General features: G+C 40.4%; 1 protein-coding gene and 1 long non-coding RNA gene across 2 annotated transcripts in view; one reads left to right on the forward strand and one right to left on the reverse strand.

Annotated features, from left to right (window-relative positions):
• The window catches only part of LOC132913524 (uncharacterized), a 234,395-nt gene that overhangs the window by 41,266 nt on the left and 165,754 nt on the right, over window positions 1-27,375 (forward strand). The gene's annotated exons all lie outside the window — the stretch shown is intronic.
• The window catches only part of LOC132913521 (uncharacterized), a 164,249-nt gene that overhangs the window by 35,143 nt on the left and 101,731 nt on the right, over window positions 1-27,375 (reverse strand). Inside the window, exon 4 of the mRNA XM_060971929.1 lies at window positions 22,046-22,138. Within this exon, the coding sequence (XP_060827912.1) occupies window positions 22,046-22,138 (93 nt within the window). The remainder of the gene's footprint in view (window positions 1-22,045; window positions 22,139-27,375) is intronic.

Here is a 27,375-nt window from a genome sequence, read left to right on the forward strand (position 1 = left end):
CTAACATAAGTACTCATCATTCACGCGTTTTTTGCTCTAATCCACTCGACAAAGATCCTTCTGCTTCACCAGCATAAACAAAAACATCGAATAGCATTCCGCAAATTATCTCTGACCAGAATTGCGCGCCTATGGAAAATCGAACAACGTCAACTATCGTCCGGTGTTTCGGCAATATCGTTCATGATATAAATCTCTGTGGTTCATATTTCAAGCGCGAATTCTCCGCACGCACGATTCACCAAACCCGGCGGAATAAATCCGCGGAACATCGAGGTTACGGCTCATTACACTTTCATCTCCCCTCGCGTATGTGCAGGCTCAAAGATTCGACGAGGCTCGATTCTTCTTCGTGGTATAGACGCGGTGCTGGCACGATCCTCGAGCAAACTACTTCGAAATTCTCGGCCCCGCGAAAGATTTCGGTATTCCGTGGAAGCAATGGTTCATAAGGGTAGAAGGTCGGAGGATGCGTCCCCGTGGAAGGTAGATTCGCCGGATAAACGCGAGATAGAGCTGTCAGGAAGAGGGATGGAGCACGCACGTGCCGCTTCCCTCGCATGTTTCGTTATTCAGCGCTGTGTAACACGTTCACCGGTCCTCTCTTTGTCCGTACATTCATCCCAAAATTTGCTAGTGGCTACGCTCGCGTCTTCGCGACGCATATTTCCACTACTTGCACGCGCGTACGCATACGCCGTTTTTTCTATGACTACACATTTCTCGTTGATTTCCTCTCTTCTCTTTTTTATGCGAATATTTCGGACGTTCATATTTTTTTTTTTCGTTTGCTAGTATTACAAAAAAAAAAAAAAAGAAGGAAAAATATGCAGGAACGATAAACGAGTGCGTCGACCAGGTGAGGGTAACCAGAGGCCGCGTTTCCTCGTCACGTCGTGAGGGTAGGTTTGTTTAATTTAAAAACATATCGATTCGTATCGCGTTTCCGTGCAATTTACAGATTTGATTTTTCGCGCTGTTAAACGAATTGCCCAGCCGTTCTGTTATCCATCCGTGTGTTTGTACGCGGGCAAGAACAAGCATAATTTGTACGTATGAAACTCATGATTACGGAACAAGTATCGTTGGCGTTGAAATTTTGCCGATTATTATGAAATTCATAGGGATGTTGGTAATATACAATTTCATTTTAATAACGAGGGGAATGTTTGCGAGTATCGTGGTATCGGCGAATGCAACCGTGGAAAGCTCGAGTTTTCAACGCTTCTTCGAAATCAGCTTATTTCACTGCGTGAAATTTTCTTGGAAGTCGCGCCATCACGCGAAACGAGCGTGACAACATTCGCTTAAGTGCATCCCTTGTAAGTTGCATCGGTGTACAGTCGCAAATACCAGCGGACGGATATCCGCGCTCGTACCGGCTGGATATTATACAGAGGAAGTACCATTCCGAGCACGCAAAAAGGTATAAAGCGAAATAAGATAAAGTGTAAGCGAGCTTTTCCCGGGGGGAGTGCGATTCTACTTTAGATTAAATTCCGAAGCAACCTCCAGCCACCCCTTCGTGTATATCCTCCACTGGCCCCTATCTCGTTTCGGAAAGTAAGGTTTTCTCGCTTTCTGGACGATTTTCCAGTACGAGGAACGTTCTTGTCCGTGGAGCACACGGTTTTGCTGCAATTATCGGTGCACCAGCCGAATCGTCTGTTTTTCGGCTGACCAAGATTTTTCTGCGATAGCGTCTCGCTTGGAGAGTGTCCTCGAGAGACCCGCCGATAAAGCAACGGGCATTAGAGTAGAGGATCATCATTAATCGAACCGATCGTTTAATACGAGATATTCGCCAATTACGAAGAGAATGTATACAAGAGGGAAAAAACGGTAAATGAGTTGAAGCCAATTTCAATTCATAGTATTCTTATGCAGCAAAACTAAAAGCATAGAATTCTGCCCTGTACGTAATAATAATAATTGTGCGATTTATGACAGAGGAGTGGAAATTTTATGTAACATCTTCATGTTCTATTTTTGTTCTGCTTTGTATTAGGTCGCCCGAAAAGTTTCTTTCGTTTTATAAGGAAATGATGGATGCACAACATTTTCCGTTTTGCATTATTTTATCGAATCACGTATGATCCATTTTGTGTTTTCAAGATAAAGATCACAACGTTCGACAGATTAGGTTTCATGTTTGTATAAAGATGTGTCGTTGTAAAAGTCTGTAAAAGAAAGATACTTTTCGGTCAACCTAATACTTTTTATTTGTCAGGGAAGGTATTGCAGTCTTATAAATTTGATATCGCGAAATAACTTCATTTCACGGAATGCAACCAAATTGGTCGTAAAACAATACCGCCTATTTAAATTGGTCCCGCTCGTTGAGCAGCATCAATTTGCACGAATCAGTCGCAACACGTTAAAATACACGGACGATTCGAATCACGCGTGGATTAATCTACGAATTTTTATCACGGTTCGAACTCAGACCGTACTACGCAGATTTTTGACTAAATGAAATTACCGGGGAGTCCGACCGACGATGATTAATTTCTCGATATAACAGTGTCATTAAGCAAATTAAAACGTACACCTCACGCGCGGATTGGCATACACTGTTGCGCGTCACAGAGCCAGATGTTCCAGCGAACGATGATTAAATGAAATATACATATATTCGGCCGAGCGAAGTTCTGTTAAGTGTCTGCCACCACACGCATACGCGACTCACGATGTTTCACTGTCTCGAATGGTTTTATTGTCTCGAGTAGCCAAAAATACATGGAAGAAGATACAAATACTATTCGCGATAATTCCCATTTAACGTGGTGAAATATGAGAGTGCACCCGAATTTGCAGTATATTCTATACAATTGTAACAGTACATATTCACCACGCAGATCGATAGAAACATCGCTGAAGCTGTTGACTTTTTTAACCGTTAATGACAGAGTCACAATACATACGTATAAAAACAGGTAACGGAGCTTACCTATAGAAGTTTTCTATGGAAGATATTCATTTTGGAAAAAGATTTTAATCAGTAACAGATCTATTGATATGAATGGAGGATATCAGGATGATTGAACTGGTTGCAATCTTTCAAAATGAATATCGCATATCAACGTAGAACTTTGTTCTATATCTAACACTCGAAAAAATCTCTTTTTCTTCACTATCCAACCATACATTTGAATGATCGATGGACATACATCGCCTCTCTGTCCTTTTCATCCGCTGTTAATCGGCATCCAACGCAGTAACGTATCAAGCTTTTATCATTATTCTGTTAAAAACAAAAATTATTCAGTTCGCTACGGGTGTACTGTTTCTGTGAAAAACTACAAATTTTTCATGCCGATCGCTCTGATGGTTGTCGCGGGTGCATTGAAAATTCGTGAAAGGAGCGTATCTCTTCGAGAGCTCAGTCATTATCCGCTTGGAAAGTAAAAAGAGAAGCAAAGACCGTTTGAACGCCAGCGGCCCACCGCCAACTTTGCCGCACCTACTACGTCCATTTTCGATTTCCAGACAAATTAACTCGCCTCTCTCGTTATATTCGGCCGCGTATATGGAAAACGACAGGACAAAGGGGTCACACGCGAAGACGAGCCACCTCGTCTCAAAGAGAGGAAACTTCCGTGTGCTTGGAAGTACGTTTACAGTGTCCCGAGTCGCGCATAATTAATTCGGAATAATTTCTTTCTGTGCTGCGCTTCCCTTTTTCATCGTGGCCGCGCCTTTGATCCCGCCACGCTGGATGGGCACCGTCGTTTTGGTTTGTTCGAGGGGTTGTTGCCGAGAACAACGCTACGAAATTCCATGGAACAGGCCTGGATACCGCATTCATGCCTGCCGTCGGTGCGTAAAGATTCCATTTCAAGTTTTCGTCTACGCGTACGTAGTTGGAAACGCCGGGACGTTTATCGCAACCGCATAAATCCTCAGGGTGAAATGGTACTCGTGTCTAGGTTCTCTTGTTCGCTTCCTTCGACGGAGTCTACGCCATTGTTACCGCACTGTGATTTTTATCGTCGTCGTATCTCGCGAAAAATTTATACCCTCAGAGAAATATGGAGGAAGTGAGGACCGTCGTGAAGATGCATCTTGATAAAAGTGCTTTGCGAGGGTCCTTGTTTCGTGTGAAATTGGGGTGTAATCGTTAGATATTTGTCTGGGGATACCGTGTGAATATTATGACTGTTTTAATAGCAGTTTTATCGTTTTATGTCTTCAAACTTTTACAAAATTCCGTAGATTTATCTCCCTCGAATCTTCTTTACGAAGAAAGTCATAATGCTCCATTCAAAGTAAAGATCATAAAACCGATAGGAACAAATTTACGTTTACCACGTGCAGAAGCATTCGTATAGAAGTAACAGAGTCGTTCGTTGATGATAAGGACAAACGTTAATACGTATCGCTGAATTGGTTCTCGGGACCACTTCGATGCTAATCAACGCGTCTCTGAAACAAGGTTAAAACAATTTCCGAGACAGCGAGCCGTGCTTGCTTCGATTTTATAATTAAATAAACTGAACGTAACAATACACGGGTTGGCTGCTCGCGAGCGTTATGCTTCTTTCTCCCCTCTGAATAACTCCGATATACAGTTTTCCGTCATAACTCGATTGTATCGGCGCGCGGACAAATGTCGTGTGCAATAATTCCGAATCAATTACGCTTCTGGCTGAACGGTTCCGCCGCGCCCAGCGACGAGTTGTGTACTGAATGACATTCCACGTGCATTCCATGGCAATAGTATCGGGGACAGAGCATAGCGCGTTCGTTTTCTCTGTCTTTCTTATTCAACGACAAATATCGCGTCGTATCAGCCGTTCAATGAAAATAAAAAGGAAAATTTTATAAAATAATGAAGATCGAATCTCGAACTTCAAAGCGGATGAAACGATTTCATTTTTCCTGTCTGGTTTGCGATTAAAACATTGTCTTTTAGAGAAATGCGTTGAGTGGAAAAGGTCGTCTCGAGCTTCGGCTATTCAGACTTGACGAATACTACACATATTTTTAGAGGAATACGTTCGAACAATATAATCTCCGTCTCTGACGATTTCAATAATTCTACTTTAGCGAAGTACCTCGTAGGTGTCGTTTATAACATAGTCATATTCTATTAGCCTCACCATTAAACGCTTGCTAATCCGCGTTTCATGTTTCCTGCGATGTAGCGGTTTGCACACAAACACCTAATTTGCGATAACGAAGATGAGTGGAGCCTGTTGAATCGCACACTAGCAAAATAAAAATAAAACAATTGCAGATGATCTTCTGAAAATAATTTTTGCTGTAAACAGATTTTGTAAATTGCGTTTCAAGTTTATAATTGAGATTAAATTAATGGAACCTAGATTTAAGTTACAGTAGAAGGTGGAATAATACAAATTGTAAAACTTGATAATTTTGTTGGAATTTTATACCTTTCATGCTTGAACAAAGCCCTATCTTTAATATTTTGATATTTATGTAATTTTATAAAAAATTCTTCGGGAATCATGTTTCGATACGTGTTTCAAAGCGTCCCTTTGATCAAATGTCATAAAAATCCTATTATTATCGACCGATGGGATTCGCGTAAACGAGCGATGGCGTATATAACAAATACAAACACCAACAAATTTTTGCGACATTTGATCAAAGGGACGACGATTGCTGCTGCGAGGGGCATTTGGAACGTGAATGAGAACTGAGGGGATTACAATACAGGACCACCAACTTTTCGAAGCGTCCATCAATTGCGACAAAATAATCCTTTGTCGACTGCGAATTTAGAAATCGAAGCATGGACGTTTCAACGAGAGATTAAACCCGAAAGTAATAAAAGCTTACTATCCAATTGATTTTGTATAAATAAATACGGGAGTAAAAATGGAAAATTCTCTGCTTTTATTATTTCATATCGACATTCTATTATCTCAGTGCTGCGTTTCATAAAATTCTTCCTATTAAATATTTCACCAGTGTCGTATTTTATAGAATAAAATCCATGTTAAACAGATAATACGGTATTTTAAGTTCTGACAAAATTCATATATATCACGAATAGGTTCTGCAGATGTTTCAGATATAAATACGCAGAAGAGGGAAAAATGAGCGCAAAAATATCTGCAATATTAAACATAAAATATTACGTTTAAAATTTTCAATATTTCAAGTGAAAGTTATACTTTTTATTTTCATTTTTATTCAAATTTTACTTCTGTGTCAATTTCTCTGAAGATATAAATTTGCACAAATATCTTAGTTTAATCACGAAGATAACAAAAAGGGATGGTTTCGGAATCGTTGAAATATGTTACCATGATCTATACGTTGCGATGGAATTGCAAAGCAAATATTTATTACGCGTGTCCAGAAATGTGTATACAAGATGTTTGAAATTTTGGAAGCGCCTTACCGCAAAGACAAACACCTGAATCTGTCAAGCTGACTTGGCAGTAAACCATCTCACGGTTCCTCCATTCGTTCGCAACGCACGGCAGGCAAATTACTCGAGGATAGCAATTAATAAAGCTCGTAATAGCGTCCGCGGCGGTATCGTTGTACCGGTGTTCTCTCGCTCGTTAATCACCTTAACGAGTGCTTTTGTTAAAGCTACGCCGACGTGGCCCCTAGGTAACCCTAACTTTCGAAACCACCCAAAGAATCGGAAATAAAGATCCCGCGAACTTGCCTCCAGATATTTGCTACCCTCTCTGATCTTCTAACGTTCGGTCTCAACATTCAGGCAACGTTCACAACACCCTGTTTGCCTTCTTGATTCGTGGAAAGGATGTCTAAGATCCTAGTCGAGTCAAGCGAAGTCGCATCGAGAGTGTTTCGAGATCGCGTTTCTTTGAATTTTCCTTTTATATCGGCATGAAATTATGATTTTCTCTACTGCTCCACGCTTTATGGGTATAAAATTAAAATCAAGCGCTTACACATAATTTTTTATAGTACAACGTTATTGAACGTTTCATAATTTGTTGTTTTCGTATCTATCGAATTTGTTCGTAAGAAGAAAGACAGGCGAAGGAAATGTTGTCAAATCAATTTAGCTATCAATTGGAGGAATTGTTGAGTGTACGTTTGTCGCGTTGTATGCACAAGAACGCTCTTCTTTCATGGAATGCACATGAATGAACACAGAAGCGCTAAATCGAGGCTTTAAACAACGTTCACGGCAGTGGGATAGGCCAGTCATTTACGTGGATTAAAAGCGGTCGTGAGGGAGGCGTCCAGCACCCCGAGGGATGCGGGAGAGAGATGGTTTTGGGGCTTTGGCCACAATCCGGTCACACGCCTGACCAATTCCTACGCCCTCTCCTCCCATCAACGTGTTGTTCGCAGAAAACTAGAGTGTTAAACCATACCCATTGTTCATTCCTTTAAATCGCCGTGTAATCTGTCGAGCACGAATCAGACAATATGTAAAACACCGGAGCGGTAGCGTTTCTTTCTTCCGATATTCGAACATGTCTTGTTATTTCTTTTCTCCAATCGATATGAAAAATATCAGAAAATCTTGGCATTCGTGAAAACATGTTAAACGAAGATTATTGGGAACAGCGCAGACTATGGATATTTAAAAGCTTCGTTCGACACGCAACGACGTTATTTTTGCAAGAGAGAAGATTTCTTAATCTTCAGTTTCTGGCACATTTTTGCGTCGGCCCTTGTAGCGACAGAAAATAAGTTCTGACGAAACGTGGATTAAAGTCGAACTTTGAACCGAATTGTTATGCAGTGTAGAATTTAAAACAGATGTGGAAGCTCTAGATCTAGAACACTAGATCACCTCGGACGATTTGCAACAACGGCGGCAAAGTGGACAACTTTGGAGCAAACGAACTAAGTAACGAAGGAACGAACCGACTCTCATCCCTTCTGGACGGCTGGCTATTCTGGCAGCCTTATCTACCAAGGCAGTCGACCATCCCCCGCATGCTTGCCCCATTATACGTGCAATACCGGCCAGACGCAATTAAGTGGGCCTCGCACTACCACCAGATAACATTCTCATCGTATTCCACGAAAGGATCCGCTGCTGCTCTGCTGGAGGAACGTGCCAGGCGCAAGGACACGACCGATATCCTTTACGGTCTGTCTACGTTCCTCCTGCCTCTACTGCGCGCGCGGAGGCCAAGCTTCTCTGTTCCTGACGTGTGAAGAGAATCCTGCTGTCTTGCCGAATGCGGCTACTAGGACCGTCGTTTACCCCTGGCTGGTCAACGGCTCGGCCAATCCAGTGCCACTGTAAATTCCTTGATTAGTTTGTACAAGCTCTGCATCGGTCGCTCTGTTTACTCCGTACAAGCAATGAATACGGTGTTCGGAATAAGATGTTGCCACAGAGTTTCAGACTCGAGGAGATTGACAAATGGGGTGACTCGTGAAGGGTGACTCGTCGATACACTTAGCTTACGTGGCAATTTTATTTGAAAAACGATGGGGTAAAAGAATCGAATCTTGGCATCGCCGTACGTATTTCATATACTTTTACAGAATATACATCTTTAAAAAAAAAATTATATTTCACATGTATTAAATTCTTTATTCTTGGCGATGGTAAAAATTTTGATGCAAGTCGTTTAGTTTTTAATATAATAGTATAAAACTATATGTGTAATATACAATATTACATATGTACAGAGATTTTTGCAACTTTGATCTGCTCTCTCCAAAAGTTCTAATAGCGTGGCTTAATGCACTCTAAACGTGGGGCCCATCGATGTATCTTTGGATTTGAAAAGCCTGTACTTCTTACAAATTAACATTTGTTTCTCCTCGATGTTTGCTATTATTCAGAGTTTTCGGTCAATTGAAGCTTAATTGTGTCTCGTTATCGTGAAGACTCTCCCAGACTAACACAGAACTCGGCGATATCTGTTTCTACGCGTAGCGAACGCGTTCCTTTCGTTAAATCATTCGAATTTCTTTTCTAACGGGACGCTAATCTTTTAGACATTTAAATTATACAATTTCGTATGTAAAAGGAGGAATTATATAGCTTGTTACCGAGTTTCGTAACACGAATCGTTGGAAAAAGCGTTAATTTCCATTGTTTAACGCGTTTGGTATATGCTGCCTTGCTGGCTGGCTACGTACAGGTTTATACTACTTAAGCCCTCAGCCAAAACACTAAACTATTCCAAGTGGTCGTTCTAGGACATAGTAATTGCTTCCTGTTCAGGGATTTCGAGATGGTTAAGATCTCAATTTTCGAACGAAAAATTGTCTAGCTTTGTTATATGAAATCAACCGCTTTCAGGATTTTTTTCACGAACGTACACAAGGTTCAATTTAAATTTCCATTTCTCGCTGCGAAAAGGGAAAACTTTGGGAGGCCGGCAGTGGTAGAAACTTTATAGAAATTGATTCAACGCTCAAAAATATTTTCACTGACCACAGGAGCAGGTTCAGACATTTTACGGGAATTCAACGCTCTCGGTAACGAAATACCTCGAAAACTAAAGCTGGATTATCATGTGAAATATCAATTATCGGTTATCAAGTATAACGACCAAGGTTAATATAATATTCCTACATGCAGATAGATTGCGTTGGCTATTACTGCTAATATCGTAACGCCGTACATATTAAATTTGCAGCTATGGCGGATTACGGTACAATAATATTCCTACAAATACATAGCTGAGGCGTATTAATAGGCTTAGATTAGTAAACCGTTTTGCTATTTGAATGTTTGATGCTTAACCGTATTAAGTAGTCATTTCACAAACCACATTCACGATAATTTATATTAAAGATCATAAACTCTATAAAAAGTCCGCCTTTGAAGGACTTTAAATCATTTTCCTCATAACAGGCTTCGTAGTCGATTTCTTTGAAATGCTGTTATTATTAAGAAGTTCCACCGGCTTCGAGAAGCGATGCAAATAAATGCAGCGGAGATTAATTTTCCAGCAGGCAAGTATGTCTCTTCAACTTTTGCTCGTATTGCACTCTGTAATATTTGCTCGTTTGAGAAAAATACAAATAATGATATTTAAAATCCGATCCGAACAAACAGACTAATAATTCTTCGATACTTTTCCAGGTTTAGTTTGCTTCATATAACTACGAGAGGGATTTGAATCTGAGAAATGGAAAGAAAAATTCCAAAATGATAAAATCGTCAACGAACATAAAACTTATTCCACTGTTGTGTGTTTTTCAATGTAACCGATGCATGAATACATCGTACATAGAGCGCACTCGTACTTCAGGTTGTCGCGCCGGGCTACTCGACTCGACAGTAATTTCACACGCTTCGACAGACAGCAATGGAATTGTTAGAATCGTCTCTCGTTATCAACGTTCTAAACAAATGTATAAGTTGATGTTTACCCGGTGACGATCAGTATCTGTTTTATAATATCACGCGAAAGAAGAGCCATACGTCGATTCTTCTTCATACAAGAGCATCGCAAAGTATTCTACGCGGTTTATAAAAATCGATCGATCGTGTGTGATAATAGGAGAAGCGTTTAAGAATAACTCATGCGGCTGCATATTTAAGTGCAACTTAGTGAGCTGTTTGTAAATGGAACTTTAATTGTTTATCCCGTTGTTTGTACAGAAAAATCGAGAACATGTATTTAAAAGTAACACCGATACTGCAACAACGTTTAAAGACATCCCTTAATATTAAAGTTTGTAAGGTTTGCTCAGGCGGCAGAATACACGTCGGATAAATAGGAGAAAAAGGAAAATCGATTTTGGGAAATTCCTATTGGTAAACAACGCATCATCTATGCGGCACTCGTATTGACTATGAAATGGGAAGAACGGAATTGGCGGACTAACAACGGCGGATCCGGTGCAACGTGCAACTGCACATCGATTTCGCTGCCTGGAAGCCAATATTCAGCCGAAGTGCAGGTATCCTGCCGCGTTCGATAAACATTCCCGTGTCTGCAGCCTACGCTACAGTCAGCGATCCTTTCATCGACTCAGATCACCGCTACAATTGAGACGACGCGTATAATGCGGGGGTTGCAACATCAAAGTGGTGAATACGAGTTAATTGCGGCGTGACTATTCAGCTCTGCGTGAAAGCTAAGCAATATCACTGAGGATACAACCGACGTCCTCCATCGAATCGGCAGGGAACTTTATTCCGTTCGGCCACGTGGTCGGTCTGCGTTCAGCTTTGATTTTAAATGCTGAGCATTAGTTCGGTGCTACCGCTCGATCGATCAGACTCGCGATAAAGGATGCAATGCACGGTGTACGTGGTCGCGGCGAACGTGCGCGGCGATCCATTGATCGCGGATAATGATTTCCACCAAATCAAAAGCTGGCTCTGGTTTCGTCCGATTCGTACGCGTTGACAGACTAATGTGGATTTTGCGGCGACCCGTTGCTTCCTTCGCGCTAATTGAAATTATTATTAAGTTTGTCGACGGAAGTTCTCTCGCAAAAGTTCACATATATTTAGTTAAATCACCAATGGGTTACGAAAGTTATAACAATTGCATATGAGCTGGAAAGATTATTTGCTGTTTCTCGTATTTTTTCTTGCATCTAGTAGAATGTAACATTCGTAGAAAATACAGCTGTTCGAGTGCGATTCATAGTTCAAAAATTGAACGAAGAATAATTTACAAAAATCTAAAATTCACGCACGACCGAGATAACGGTAAAGTTAGTGCGGGTTCTTTCATACGTCGCAATTTCACAATTACATTACGTCGCTAAATTACATCGTGTCGAAGACGTGCAAATATCTGAATATTTCCGAGTTGGTAGTATATTTACGTGCTTAACTGTTCAAATAGAATTCGGCGTTTGTACGTGCGAACGAAGGACTTCATAGAATGCGCCCAACTAACAAATGAAATTCCACGTTCTCGTAAACAGAGCTCAACGGCGAAATAAACGAACGAAACAGGAGAACTAACGATATACCGCCTATCCGATACGAAACTGAAAACGTTTTTGGTTAATCTTGGTATTTTCTAATCGACGTGCATTCGATTGCTAAATTCAAAGTTCGATTTGATAAATCAGAACAGTTTACGTGATTAAAAAATACAGTTGAAACTTCGTTCTGTCTGTCGTTTGATAAAACACGCCAACTCTTTGTACGTACCCTGTTACCAACGCTAGATCGCATCGAACAACAATATGAATTTGTAAAAATCTATATGGTTACATCGTAAGGAATACATCGAAGCGACACAAAGTGACAAATATCGACTCGAGTATAGAAATACAAATTTCGAAGTTCGAGTCAGTTCGAAGAATTGTACGCGACTACTTCGTAATAAATTTCCCGCAAAAACTTCCTCCGGACTTGGTCGGACAGAAATCTTGCTCGCCGAAAGGATATCCAGCAGGAGGTGGTCTCAGCAGATGTCATCGATGTGCCTCGATCGGAAGAAGAGAACAAACAAATTCGCGAAGTAGCGAAGGGGTGGGCGAAACTGCAGACACGGGCCCGAAACGGAAATTTCGCTCTCGGCGACTTTTAATCTCCCTTTTGGGGCGCAGGGTCGAAGATAACAGAAGGATAGGAAACCCGTCGGTTTCCGCGCTTGTCGGGATATTAAAATTCCACGAGGCGCTCGCGCCAACGGCCGTGTAAATGCGCTTTAATAATAATGTAAACGCGTAACGAATGGGAGTTAACGCGCGGTCACTTTACCGTGAAACGAGGCGACGCGGCATTTCCAGCGTCGAGGGCGACGTTGTTGGCCGTCAGGGACGCGGGGCACGGGACACGGGGGTAGCTGTGAGCGTGGGTGTGGATTGTGAGCCGTAGAGGGTCGCGAGGACACGTGGACACCGAAATCCGCCCCCTGAATTCCAGCTGCGCTTCGACCCTTTCCGCGTCTGCCCGCGTACAAACGTACAAACCTGCGTACCCGTGGTAATACGCATAATTGCATAAAATTACGGGGGCCAAATTATCGGCCGGTGCTTTAAACGAGCACCGATTACGCCGCAACCTTCCTCACCTCGCTGCGACTCTCTACGAATAATTCTCAGTCGTTCGTCCTGCAAACGTGTCCCGGGTTTTCTTGTTTGCCGGGCACGTATCTCCTGTCACGAATTTCTTCCGCTATCCGAAACGGTTGATGGAAGTTTTTGGCACGTGGAGGGACGCCGGATTTTCATTGAAGTGGTTTAGCTTGTACAAATTTTCTCAGTTATTTTTTATTGCTTTTTATTGACTTTGCCTGTTTCTGGGCGATTCTAAGTAATTCTAGGTGCAGCTATAGTCATCAGTGTCGCTGTTAAAAATGTTCTTTTATGATTTCGCTATATTCATTTGTACTACGTGCTTATACCACGACATTTGAATAAGTTATTAACGCTTAGAAAATGTAACGAGCGAATTACTAGACTAGAGTGCTTATTTAATATAGTTTTAACACGATTTGGTTCGGTTCAATGCCTCATAAAGGAGAGAGACGGTCGACTGGGTGGTAAGCTTATTAACGAAGTAGGAAGTCGACATCAATTATTTGTCTACGTAACGCCAGACCGTGCAAACCTGTATTGTAGCAATCTCAAATGCACGTCTCAAATCCTATTTCTCCGTATAGAAAGGGGTTCGATCGGATTGTCGCGGCTATGCTTCAATTTACCCTATTAAGACCATCCGTGTACGCTGTTGATTCTGTCAGGGTATCGATACACAATGTTTGCTGATTCCTTCCAATATGATTAAGGTTGTCTGCATTCGTAGCGAATTTGTTTTAAAGCTGATTTAATAGTATTATCTCCGCTATCTTATTATTCACTGACAGTTATTTAAATAGTTGTCCTAAATAAGAATTAATTTCTCAGTGTGTAATTAGCATCGTGAAATATATTAGAAGGTTCACTGTGTTATATGATATATAAATGTAACGTATAAATTATACATCATTGTGTTGTATTTCAAATAGGATAACGGTGAAAGTTTTAAATTGTGATAGTTGTTTTTCATTTTGACGATCATTTGCTGGCAACTTGTCTAAGTAAATATTTAAGATTTGAAATTGGTTCTATCAAATATTATCACATACTTTCAATTACTGAAATATTATTTGATATTAGCATTCAGTTTTAATATCATTGGTGATATCTTCAACACGTATGTTGCAACGGATGGTAGATTTTAGCGAAATTCCAGAAGCTCGTTAAGCGTATCGCAGTGGACGAATTTACAATAATTTGCTATTAATGAAATTACTCAGCGTGCTTCGATTGTTTGTCCCCTTGTTACGCAGCAATCCGCGTTTCCACTAATTGTAGAGAAAAGCAAGCAAACGAGACCAATGCGAACTTTCAAATGACCGTCGAACGTTCGCCGCATGAGCATTCTGTTCGTTGCGAATGAACATTATCGATAAATCCACGAAAGAATGTCGTTGCTCAAAATGAACAAGAACTCTGTCTTGTTCGGAGTAACATTCGTCATTTATTAAAAAGTGACACGAATATATAAAATATTCTAAATATAACGTATTGTGTATTTTGGTTGTGTATTTTGACAGCGATCTTTTTCGCAACGGTATCTGAATTATGCAATGAAACATTCGCAAATGGTATGAGATTATGACGTCTCAAATGTCGAAGTTTCGCCTTAAAGAAATACGATTAAATAACAACTCGCCATCCGATGACAGTGAATTTCCACAGTGCTACGAATTAATATCAAAGCTCTGATACAATCCGAAGAATCTCGTTATGGCGTGCTAGGATGGAGGACGTATTTCAACGAAAAGGAAATTCGCTACCGTTGATAAAGGGACGGGAAACGCGATCGATTTTAAGGAAGAGAGAGAAATGGGAGGGAAAAGTCGCGATATTGCCAATTTCGCTATCACGCTTTCATTTCGGCACCACCCTGCACTAACATCGTGAGCATCGAATTTTCGCTTCACGCCTCGCGCCGAGTCGTAAGGGAAGGGAAAACGAATTTTCTTCACTATCGCCGGTTCTGCTTGCTATACGCGTTCGCAAATGTGTTATGTTATGGTAATCGCGTGTAAGACGTTTCCGCCTGGATTTATTGCGCCGACGTATGTTCGATGTTCGCGAGAATTATAGAAAAATCCTGACCTGTTTGACAAAGAGGTCTCGCCGTGTCTAAGAAAACGGCGATAGCTCTGGAAAGGAGTTTGTGCTTTGATAACAAATGGAGGATGGAGTTAGCAAAATCTATAAAAGAAAGTTGCTGCAAATAAGAAAAACTGAGTTTGTTTCTATCATTATCTCGGTAATAATTAAAAGTCGATAATAATGAGAATATAACGATACTAATAATAATAACGGATAATTTGGATATTTGTATGTTTATTTTACGAAATGATTTATCACAAAGAATTAATTGATGAATACGGTTTCATTGCGATAAAATTACGGTTGAGAATAAAGCATCGCAACCTCGGCCGAACAGTGTAGCACGTTGTATGCAAATAATGAGCGGTATAATAAATATTTACGCAACAAATAATTCGTGGCAGACTGACTATAATTAAGTAAAATTGGGACAAATGCAACAAACAGTGTATTTTGCAAGCAAATGAACAAACAGGAATATCCCAAATAAACGCAGATGCATAATTTATAACATAAATACGCGAATGTAAATTCGGAAATTGGAGGTGCATTTGTGTAAATCTTAATGTTATATCGTAAATAAACGCGGCCGACAATTTCCTCATATAACTATGTTTGCCTCGAGCACGATGAGAATACAAATTAAAATCCAAATCGCCCCACAACAATCTTTACTTGTAACACAGTTTAAAACGCGAATAGAATGAAATAAATTTTTCATTTTCCAACCTTTATACATCTTAGTCTCCAGATTTTTAAGTATTCAGATTTAGTAAATTTTTCATTTAAATTCAAAGTCGTTCGATCTACTTTCGCTTTACTTTAAATATCACTTAACCGTGGTAGCTAATCTTCGAAGGAATAAAACCGCGTCGACGAAGCAACCGCGATAATCGAGGTCAACAGTGGGGTATTCAAACATGGGGTAAGCTATCGATCGACGACTCTTCGATCAATCTGTCGAACACGACTTTCCAATTTCCTTGACGCACAGAGGTTGCGGGCCACCCATAGAGGTTGAGTGAAACCTCTAAAGAGACCACTGCCAGGAAATTCAAGCGCTGACTCCGGGTTAGAATTAGAAAGGATTATCAGATCAAACGATGGATGCTGACTGCAGCCCGTATCAAGAAATCACGCTGATGAAGATCGTTCGATAGTAACGTGCTGATTAAATCGAATGACCAACTAAGGGAAAACATTAATCCGTCAACAAAATTGTTTTCACCAGGTCGGCGTTTTCTGCATTAATTGACACGTGAATGTTATTGCCACTCCCAATTGCCTTTGCCGTATGAAACGCTCTCGATAAGCCTATTTCACAGTGAAAACGGGCAAAATTGTACGTATCATTCAATTCTATCGATATCATCGGAGTCGATAGAAAATGATATTTCACGCTTTACAGATATTAGAAAATTGTTGGATACTTTAAATGGAAGAAGAGACAAATTACATCAGATATCATCTTGCATCGTCATGCAAATGTATAAGCTGCAGTGTAAGTGACGATAAGGATATTGCGTGATCAAAATATGCCTAGTTTAGGAACTTCCTTCTGAACGAGCATTGTCAGCTAAATTACCGATTCAAGTGATCGATACTAACTACAAGCCACAGTGGAGGCCCGGATGCTCGAGTTCCAAGTCTCTCGAAATCGAATTCTACCTATTATACCAACTTGAATTGTCGAAAACCTCGGTTCTAGCTTCCGCTCCGTATTTAACGTTTTATTGCGAGGCTCTTGGCGAACGAAGTCAGGAAACGGCACCTGAATTCCGTGGTATTTGGATTCGTCGATTTACTTATGGAAATTGCGGCCTCCGGTGCGAAAGGTTTTCGAAAATATTATAATTCAACCGCCAGTGCAATGGCAGCGTAAAATCATGTAAACGCAAAGCGAATACTTTTGAAATTCTACTTATTTATAAAATGGTTAAAATGTTTCTTTACGAGATTTATTTGGAGAGAAACATTTCGAGCAAACTTCGAACATCTCTTTATGGTTTGATATTCAACTGAAAACGATATTTATCCAAATTCAGCATTTCACCTTATCGCGCGAGTTCATAGTAAATAATTCTCCTTCGGTTTCGTCAGATACATAGCGGCATTTAATTATCGATTTCCAGAAACTCTACGAACTTTCCCAGCAAGTCAATATAAGCTTTCAATATCCAATTCCTTTTGCAACTAGTAAATACGTCTAACCTAAGATCCGCTTACTGATCGTAAGTACCTTGACATCGCATCGATGTTCTATTCATACACACTCCCGTTCCATTCAAGGGGAACAATTTGAAGAAAAGAAAATGAAAGCAACGAGAATTTACGTGTCGCGTAATGAAAATGGAAAGAGTAACAGTTTGTTCTTTTCTCGATTCTATCCGAATAATTAAAAGTTTAATTTAGTTTGGACGATGCTGGAAACGAGAGAATCGCATGTCTAAATTGAACGAGTTTGTCTCTCTACCGGCGTGTGTCGTTTCGCAGTTGACAAAAGTCCGTCGATTTAAACTTGAGTCGCCGGATTCCTCGGTGAGCAAGTTGGAAAGGTTCGTCGCAGCGGCAAAGGAAATCCTTGCCCTATTCAGGAAATGTTTCTCGACGGGTAAACTGTCGATGCAACCTAAAACGATCTCTTTGAGAATGTTTCGCAATAACAGCGAAAGCCAACTCCCAACGTTCGACTAATCAATTTTCCAAGCCAGTCGATAAACTATCTATTATTTCGGGCGATTTCCTCCTCGCTGTTTAAAACTCGATAGAAGTTTCGCAATTCCTTTAAGTTAATTCTTAATTACCGTGTCTATTGAAATCTCGCGTACTGCGGTTGAAATTGAAACACGAGCGTCCAAATCTTTTCTATCGCTACGAGAATCGTACTTTATCGGTTGTTTTACACTTTCGCTTCTCGATTATTTTCACGATGTTCCAAGCAAATTTTTAGTATAATGTAGTTTGCTAGTCAAACTGGTGGATGCAAAAAAATATTGGAAGAGAACTATTTTTGTGTTAGTATAGAGAATTCGAAAAAATATTGTACACGGTTTTAATAACTAACGGATGCAAAAAATACTGAAAAAGAAATGTTTTCGCATCGGTATGGAAAATTCAGAGAAAGATTCGTGTACGTTCTATCGGAATTGATTTTTAGAATTTGTGTGTCCCACTAGTAATAGATACAAATTCTGGCAAAAAATTGTCGGCGACTATTTCAACAACTTAGGGGTGGCGACTACGCGAACGTTTCTGAAATTGAATATCGAAAAGTGCTTATAGAGACAATAAGGTATGCTATTGTTTCTCAGTCCGCTTCTGGTGAAGTATGTTACGACGATTCGAAACTTTGTTTTCGTTGGTATTCCAACATATTTTTTATTTCGCATGAGAAACAGGCCGATTAGACCACCAAAATATTTCCGTATAACAATCGAAAAATCGAGACACAAATTAAACACAGGTTAATACATTGGACAATGATTTATTAGTAAATGCAGGCGCGTTTCTTATTTTGCGTCGAAATGAAGTGGGAACGTCGGCGAAGCAAGACGAATGCCATATCATTCGTCACGGCAGAATTTAATAAGAAACGCTAGGCCAGGAATAAAGCATGCAGTATCCTGTCATAAAGTTAGGCGCGTCTAATGAAAATTGAGTTCTGCAAAGGAAAGAACATTTAGTCAACATTGCCAGTGCGGAAAGTTTCAAAGGCATCTCTTTAACGAGTGCAAATTGGCGTAACACTGGAAAACTGCCAGACAGCCAAATGGAGGTAATAAGATATTCCAGTCCGCTACCCATCGATTGTTGTAAGAAACTCCAAGTGTCTTCCGAGCACGACACTTCTCTGATAACGGTCAATTTTCCAAGAATTTCCCGCGACCCCTTATCCTTTACTTTCGAATATTTCATCTTCATTACGTAGTTTAATCGAATCGCGTAGATTGTACTTAGAATTAGTTATCGAAGATTAAAGCCACGATCCGGAAATGCTATTGGGAAGAAATAATATAATAGCCGTAGAATTTAAATTAAACGGTATTGAATTAGAAGAAGAGTACTTTTGCCGTATAAAATTGTAACGAAACCTGATAGAACGACAATTCATCTGTTTTAGTCTTATTCGTGAGCAGTTGGAAGGACAAATAATAATACAGTAACCCTATTTCGTGGTAGCACATACAAGGCAGAGTTTAAATTGGAAGGTGCCCGAGGGCGTCGCGTATGCAGTTAGCAGGGGTTATCCAAGGCTTGGATATTCTAGCCAACCACTGATTGCAGTTAACTTTAGCCAGTATCCACTAGGATGATACAATGTAGGCGTGTTCTAGAACTCGTTTTGTATTATCTTTCAAAACAGTATTGCGTCCGTGAAATCCTTACTAGTTTAATTACCGCATTACATTTGGATATAAATGACCATATAATGCAGAGAATTTCTAGTAAACACAAATATAAGAAATATATAATTCCTTATTTTATTCAAAAATATGAATAAAAATAAATCTGTGGATGCAACCTTGTTAATAGAAAATGCAAATGTCTAGAATTGGTTTTTCTTCGATGTCGATATGAATATTTGATGATTCTCTAGCGATGTCGTTTAAGACTCGGGGGGATATAAGCAATATTACTCGAACATGAGGTCTATCATCCTGATGCCAAAGTTTGCCTCGTTAGAAGTTAGTTAGTATCGATAGCTAAATGATACGCGCTCTATAATTATTACACGATACATTTATACATATATACATATATCGTTAATTAGTCTGATAGAAATATGATAGAAGCTTCTAAGATCCGTAAGCAATCTTTAAATTACATTTAAATTACAGATGGTTGTTTCCTAAAGTAACGTTAATAATGTAGATGTAAATTTCAAATTTCCACCAACGTATTCCAAAGAAAAAATTATACTGCATCCACAGAAGTATCTCTTACTAAAGATTCCAACGGCGAAAACGCGATTGGTGCGCGAAAAATACCAAGCGGACACCAAACGGGCAATTCGTTTCGAATCGAATGGGATTTCTCTTTCCGGTTGAAAAACAAATAAAACTTGGGTCGCACTTGGACAGCTTCTTAAGGCTGTTGCCTCGGTCTCGCGCGTTCGTTTCTTATTTCGAATCTCGCCAGTCCGACCACGAAGGTTATCGACCCAGCCCTTAATACGTACACTTATCACGCTGCAATGATCCTGTTAGCAACTTTTTTCCACCCTCTTGCACAGTTCTCCCTTCGCCTCCCTGTCTATAAGACAGACAGGGTGAGACAGACGGTTAAACGGGTGAAACTTTATTGGCTTTGGAAACCACGGGAGTGCTGGTCCGGCGTATCTCGCGCCGACGCGACAGGCCAAACTTTGTTGAAAGCGGACGAGAAAAAGCGCGAGTCGCGCTCATTCCGCGAAAGGGTCGCCCTTTGAAATAGACCAACTCGTCGCTAGTGTTAATTTATGTTGGAAACATAGGAACAAGGAAGTCTCGTCATCTGCGTGCCTATAAATTTATTAAATCAACCCTTTGGCTTATAATATCGAGCGACACCCGTAACAAAACATTCTGATTATAATTTAACAAAGTACCATTTTATCTGCAATGACGTGTAGTTTCAATCTTTAGATTTAATTAGAAACTTTTGGAGTGAAAATTTATTAATTTTAAACACGTATTACGTATTATGTTACAACATTCTGCATCTGACAGTGATAGAGCGTAGTTACCAGAAAACACGTTTAAACAGATGGTCAGTGTATAATATTTGGTTATCGTAAAATTATACATATTTCGGAGGGAAATTCGACGCACAGTATTGACAGATGCAGGAAATTTGATGCCTCCCTCGAAGCGCTTTTGGAGGATTAGCGATAGTTTCACGGATATTATTGCTCGTGAATTTTAATACAGGTGTTTGTAAAATTATTAGCCTGATCGGTGTAACGATATCGGAACATCGGCTCTTTCGCAGGAATAATTATTCTATTATTATGCGATTATTTTGCAACCATGTTACAACGTATTCCTTGTTGTATTACTACACGTTAATTTTAACGCGGCTACATAGCGTAGATTAACCCATCAATCGCGGTAGAATTATCGCATTGGAAGTATTAATACGTTGTCAGGGAATACATTTCGCGTTCCTATATCGCAAGGACTCAATGCCTTTGTACGTCCACGTGCATTCCACAATACGTATGTATGTTCCGTAGGGAACGATTTTTTGGTTTACCCTTAATAATTAACACTCGAGTGGAGGAGTTCGTAACGACAACGAACGAAACAAATCGATTCGAATTAAAATTCTTATTAACTGGGAATCGTGCGCGCGAGTCAGGCGGGAGTGTTTGCTGGCCATTAAAATCACTGAAAAACAATTAAAAACGCGGCGGATGTATATCAATCGGCGAACGGCCGATTTTAATTGCGACCGGCCCTCTATTAGTTTGCTATAAATATCCCTGGCTGCGTCGGCGTAATTGAAATAATTATCATGGAACGCGGGCAATCTGGTAATTAAGAGGCGCATCGAAACGAAGACAAAGTCGATGGTGTGAGGATCGGATCGCTGGGACAAATAAAACTCCGGTTTTAAATTCAACGTATCTGGTAAAGCGTTGGAACAAAACGTAACGATCGAGACAAACAAATTTTCCGCCAACAGCTGCGCCGCGATACAACGATTTATTTGCCCGTCTAATGATGCGTGGAACGCTAATTAATTAACCTTCGTCGACGCAGCTGTTGTTTAAGGATCGACCAGAGCTCCCGTTCATTCGTCGATAATTACGTGACAAATTTTAATTAATTCACCGTAATTACGGCGAACGACGAATCTCCGTGTGTTTCGTGGACACGCGTGTACACACACACATACACACGCGCGCCTTATATGCGTGATTGTCGTTTTTCGCGAATCTCACGTTTTCCTATCTCCATTGGGACACGTCGCCGACGAGAAACTGGCGAGAAACCGGCGAGAACAAGTTTCGGCACGACGATAATAAGAAGATTGCGAAACTTACCGACATCCTTGGAACCGCCCCATGTACCCAGTTGCGCTTGGCGTGCTAATCGAGACAATGCGTCCACGTAGACACGGGATGCGGCTGCGGCTCCTGGAAAATAACGAAACACACAGGGTAAATATAGCCGGCTGAACAGCAGGTGTATCGCGATTTCCTATCTTTTCTTTGTTTCCCCTCACCGCGATAACTCAACGGCTCGCTACTTTCTCTTTAATTAAAAGGGTCCGCGTGGCGAGATATATCGAGTCTTAATCGTATGGAAGTTTTATCAATTCGCTCGGGAAGGCAACGTTTTAATTTCTCTTGTGAATTATTTAACAATCGCCACATGTTTTTTCCTCCCGTCGACTTTCGATTATATTTTAATTTCTTTCCCTTTGCGCGTGCATTAATATCAATGCTCTCTAGACAAATACATATATGAAATTAAAATAGATCACTGTTTAACCTTCTACGTTTTATTTGCTCTAATCGATCGATAACACGTTTGCTTCCTTTAATTATTAAACTTTATAATAATTATACCTGTGAAGCATTGTTTGATAATCGTACGATTGTTATTACCGCTTTCCATTCAAGCAAGAAATAATGCATTGACTGGGGTTACAATATTAAAAGATCGTAAAAACTTCGTTAACGTTCCCCTCCGTGATATATGCCAGTATCCTTTCAAGCCAGTAACAAAAAGGCCGAACGGAAGTCCAGCTCGTAGAGGAGCTGGTCAAAAGGGTGGGCGAATAAAAACCCTGTTAGAGGTACTCGGGTTATCAATAAAGTACGATCATTTCCCACGAAAACTCCTCGTTAAAACCTATGGAGCAGAAAAATTTGGGCTGTACTGCGAAGAACACTGCACGGCAGGACCGGTATGAGTAGTTGGAGGGTAGATGGGTGGAAATTGGCCGGTGTGTATCCTGTTTTCTCCGTTGGAGGATCCCTCATAAATACGAGGGTTGTTTGGTTCGTAACTGACTGCCGCGGCTCGGAAAAAAGGACAAGAAAGAGGGAAGAAAAGCTCGGACAAGAGGCAGCAAGGATAGGAACGCGGTGTATAACAGTGTTGCGGTTGTTTTATGGCTACTGTAGAGGGGATCGTCTCCTTTTGTTCTCTCAAGATCAGGCTGTGTCTCTGCGACACAAACGCGAACGTCCGAAGAGTTGAAATAAAAAGTTTTCAACGTTTTGCTTCAACAGGAAAATGGATCAGGGTGCAGGTACCCTATCAAACGTGAATTCTTTCAAATCTTATCGATCGAAAACGACGTACTCTTGATATTCTTTTGGGAAATCGTTGAATGTTACGAAACATAGGGAATAACGAATATTCAGCTTTATACCTTCGCCTTCTTTGTCGTATTACTATTCTAAATTTTTTATCGATAGCATGTAAAGTCTTCAAGACGAGAAGATTTTCCAGATCTTCGGAAAAATGTCTCTCTTACTGACATTAACAAATTGCTTTCGGAAAGATTTCTACTATAAAAATTGTGGATAAGATCTTTGTAACTTTCACTTAAATCCGTTTGGCCCAGATTTCGGAATGCGATGCAATGGGCAATCATCCTCCATCTCGTTTTATCTTTCCGTACTCGTGAAACTCTTTGGTGAAGGACTTTCCGCTAGAATGGAGAGTAGAAAAAAAGAAAAAAGAAGGAGAAGAGACTGATCCGGCCTCACGTTACGTCCTCCTTGAGGAAAATGGCTTGCCCTTTCCATTCACCCCTGTTGAGACAAAAGCGAGGTATTAGACGGGCACTGCAGCCGAATACCAATGCGTTAAGCAACCGAGAAAGCTCCAGTCTTAAGTCGCACCCTCCACTTTAATCCTTTCCGCTTTGCTCCAAGAATCGTAATAATTGCGAACGCGCCGCGAATCCGATTTAAACTTGTTAAAGTTGCCCAAAAATCTTGGACCGTTTTCGCATTTACCGGTTTACTCTTCCATCTTAAGACGCCAAAGTGTTATTTTAGATGAATGCAAGATAGACATTTTCACAGTGTCTTTTTTGTACATTTATAATATTCCTGTGGCAAATAAACTGCACGGTAATCTCAGTTTTATTTTATTTTAGAAACGAAATATTTTACTTCGCTATCTCTCGTATATCATTGACCTACTTTATCAGAAAATTATGGAAATATTCTATAGAAGCACCTCTTGCGCTAGTAGAAATAGGTGAAACTAATTAATTTCCTTTCGGAGATCGCAACCCAGCTTGTGTACCGTATGGAAATTCAAACGACCTTGGAGCTTATAACCTCCATCAGAAACTGGAGTTCCATTCTGTTTCCTAGTCCTTGTCCGAATAGCTTTGCTTGACGGGGGGAGGCTACCCTCACTCGTTACGGTGTTAATTGTTATTCTCGGTCGTTCTCCGTAATTACACAGCGGTTCACAAGCAAAGGCCCCACTCGACATCGAGTATGTAACTCCAAGGTTTCCCTGCCACGCTAACATCTCTCGTTGCAATTGGAATAAGAATTCAGCGATATGAAATTAATTATCGACTATATTTACCCAACTCCCTACCGAACACTTTCCACGGCAGGTAATTTTATTTCAAACCGTTCTCCTTTGAAATCAGAAGCAGATTAAAATCCGTACTTTGGAAGATCGAGATTACCCTGTTTGCTTCTTTTCTGTTTGCCACTAATTATTTCAAGAAACTTATTTCGAAGAGCTACTTCTCAATCTTTCATCATCCATTCCATTGTAACCATTTGAAAGAAGAATTTGTATCTCGAGGGGTTGATTTCTTTTTCGAAGTTGGAGGCCAGAAATTTACGTACAGTAGCTCGCGAAGGTATTTGAACACCTACTTAAAAAATTTTTAATGAAATTGCCAATTGTGTTGTTTGTTGGTGTAGACAATACATCTCTCACATTTTGTATTTTTCCCGCACATAAAATATTTCTTGCTGATTGTTCCCCTCCAATTAATAACTAATTAGTAAGTTACATATGCTAAACAAATTTGTAAAATTCGACTGATTCTTTTTCCGTAGAATTGTCTCTACCTCGTCTGAATTATCACCTTTTATATTCATAGAAAGTTGCTAGGAGCGTTAAAGTATTTTCGTTGGTCACTGTAGTTATCGAGAAAATAAAAAGAACGTCTGATGAGTGTACTTCTCCAGATGAGATTCACCGGCAATTTGCACGGCCAGGGATCGATCTCCGTGAAGAGGGATCGTTTAAGCGAAATCATTGGGAATCCCATTCGGAAAGGCGAAGATCCCGAACGGCACGAGAAAAGAAATTCTCAAGCGACGACGCGGTCCCTGCTCGGAAATGAATCGGAAGAGAGACGCATGTAATCAAGCGGATGTCGACACGGAATTTCGAAGAGGTCTCCCTCCGATACCAGGAGATTTCGAATATGACGTGAGGGTGCAGATTTCCAGAGTATTAGCAACCCCTGCGGTAACCACCGACAACTCCACACGCGTCTTTTATCACAGAGCGTGGATTCTGACCTCACGACGACGCAGTCGCGTGAATACTTCAGACTAGGGGGTTCCACGACCTTTTTTCTTTCCATACTTTCCCCTTTTGGCCTCTTCCTTTCAGTTTGGTTTCCCTTCTCGCGTTTTTCCACCGTGAAAACGAGTCTGGCTACCGCGATAATCAGATTCCGTGATAATTGAGCGCTTCATCAATCTGTTCCGAGTAGAATAGGTTTCGTGATTTGGAAAATTGCTTGTTATATGATTTTTCATTAGGAAATCGTCAGAATTGTTTTTCTGTCAAACTGAAGATCGAAAGTGGGAAGGTATTTCGGAGAAGAAATTGATGAGATTGATAATGGATTTTCGGATAGCACAGGCGTCGTGAGTTGGACAATTTTCTTGTCATATAGCCCCTTTTTATTAGGCAAATATCGTTAGAGCGATAATATTTTTGTGAAACTGGAGCTGGAGAATGAACAGAAGGCGAAATTGACGAGATTGATAAGGGATTTCGTTGGTGAAAATTAAATTATCGATGGATGTAAAATCTGATTCGTTCGTAATATCATAATTTCACCCCTTCGTTCAGAAATCGGAGGGTAATTGAAGATTGAGCCTCGAGACAAACTTTTGGGAGAATAAAGTTGATTGATCAGCCTTCGAAATTCATTTCATCGAACGCAAATACGATATTTCTGCATTAAACTTCGCTCTTTCCTCTTGAGAGGATCGATCAGACCATTTACATAGAAACATCGTGCAAATTGTTTCCTTAAATCGAGACCCAATTTAATTTTTCCCACGCTGTTATAATGAAATGGTCACTAAATATTTCACGCGTAATTTAACTCAGTCATGTGGAATAATATTATCAATAGTATTAATATTAATAATGTAAATATTAATAATGAGATATTTACTCTCATTAATGTTAATACGTATCCAAATTTATAGAGAATCTAAAAGTTAGCATAAATTTACGCGACCGAGTTCAAAACTTGGAATAACACATTCATATATGGAATAAAACATTCTTTCAAGTTTAACAATCTATAACAATCTAATATATTGCTTTTTAAAAATCAGTTTAATCGTATTATAAATTTCTATGCTACCTAGTTGATGATTATAAATAATAAAATCAATGCAGTACCATTTATTCGTACATTTATGATTAAAATACGTCTTGTTCGACATAAACGACGGTGTACATTCGATATATCGATCTATCGTGATTTTCTATCCATCAAACGAAGGAAGAACAAACATTGAGGTTGCTTCACCGCGTAGCACAAAGAATTTATTTCGCAGCGGTGTCGGTCCCGGTAATTAGAGAAACAGGCCTTCAATGGTTCAAAGAACACGGCGCGCAATCGAAACGTTTCCTGATAGGGACGCGGCATTAAATCACGCGCTCGATGGCAGGCTAATTAAGCATAGTCCCGTAGCGTGTAATGCGTTCGTCTCGGCGCCAAGCGAATTAACTCAAACTCTCGATGGCTTAACAAAAACTCTCCGCCCATTCTCATCGTTTCCACCCTGTTTCCACCCTGTTCCCAGCCCATCGCTATCACCCCCATTCGTCTGTGTCCGCGAACACCGTAACGAGATGTGGGTCTGAAAAACGCAAGCTTCGTCGTTGCCATAAGGACGGAACAGGGTATGGTGGTGCTGGAGTGGTAAACAGGACGAGAAAGGGTCTGAAAGGATGCGACTGAATCGGATTCGTCGTCAACTAATTCGTTTCAAAAACCGGAGGCGACGGAGCCAGTCAATTAGTGCCTTCCGCTCGCTATTCTGCCGGGGCGACGCGAACAGGAACTCGTTCGTTCCTCTTGTGTATCCTGGGGAAACCTGCCTCGGAAATATGGGATTTT

Source organism: Bombus pascuorum, chromosome 13 (assembly GCF_905332965.1).
Source record: "Bombus pascuorum chromosome 13, iyBomPasc1.1, whole genome shotgun sequence".
NCBI lineage: Eukaryota > Metazoa > Arthropoda > Insecta > Hymenoptera > Apidae > Bombus > Bombus pascuorum.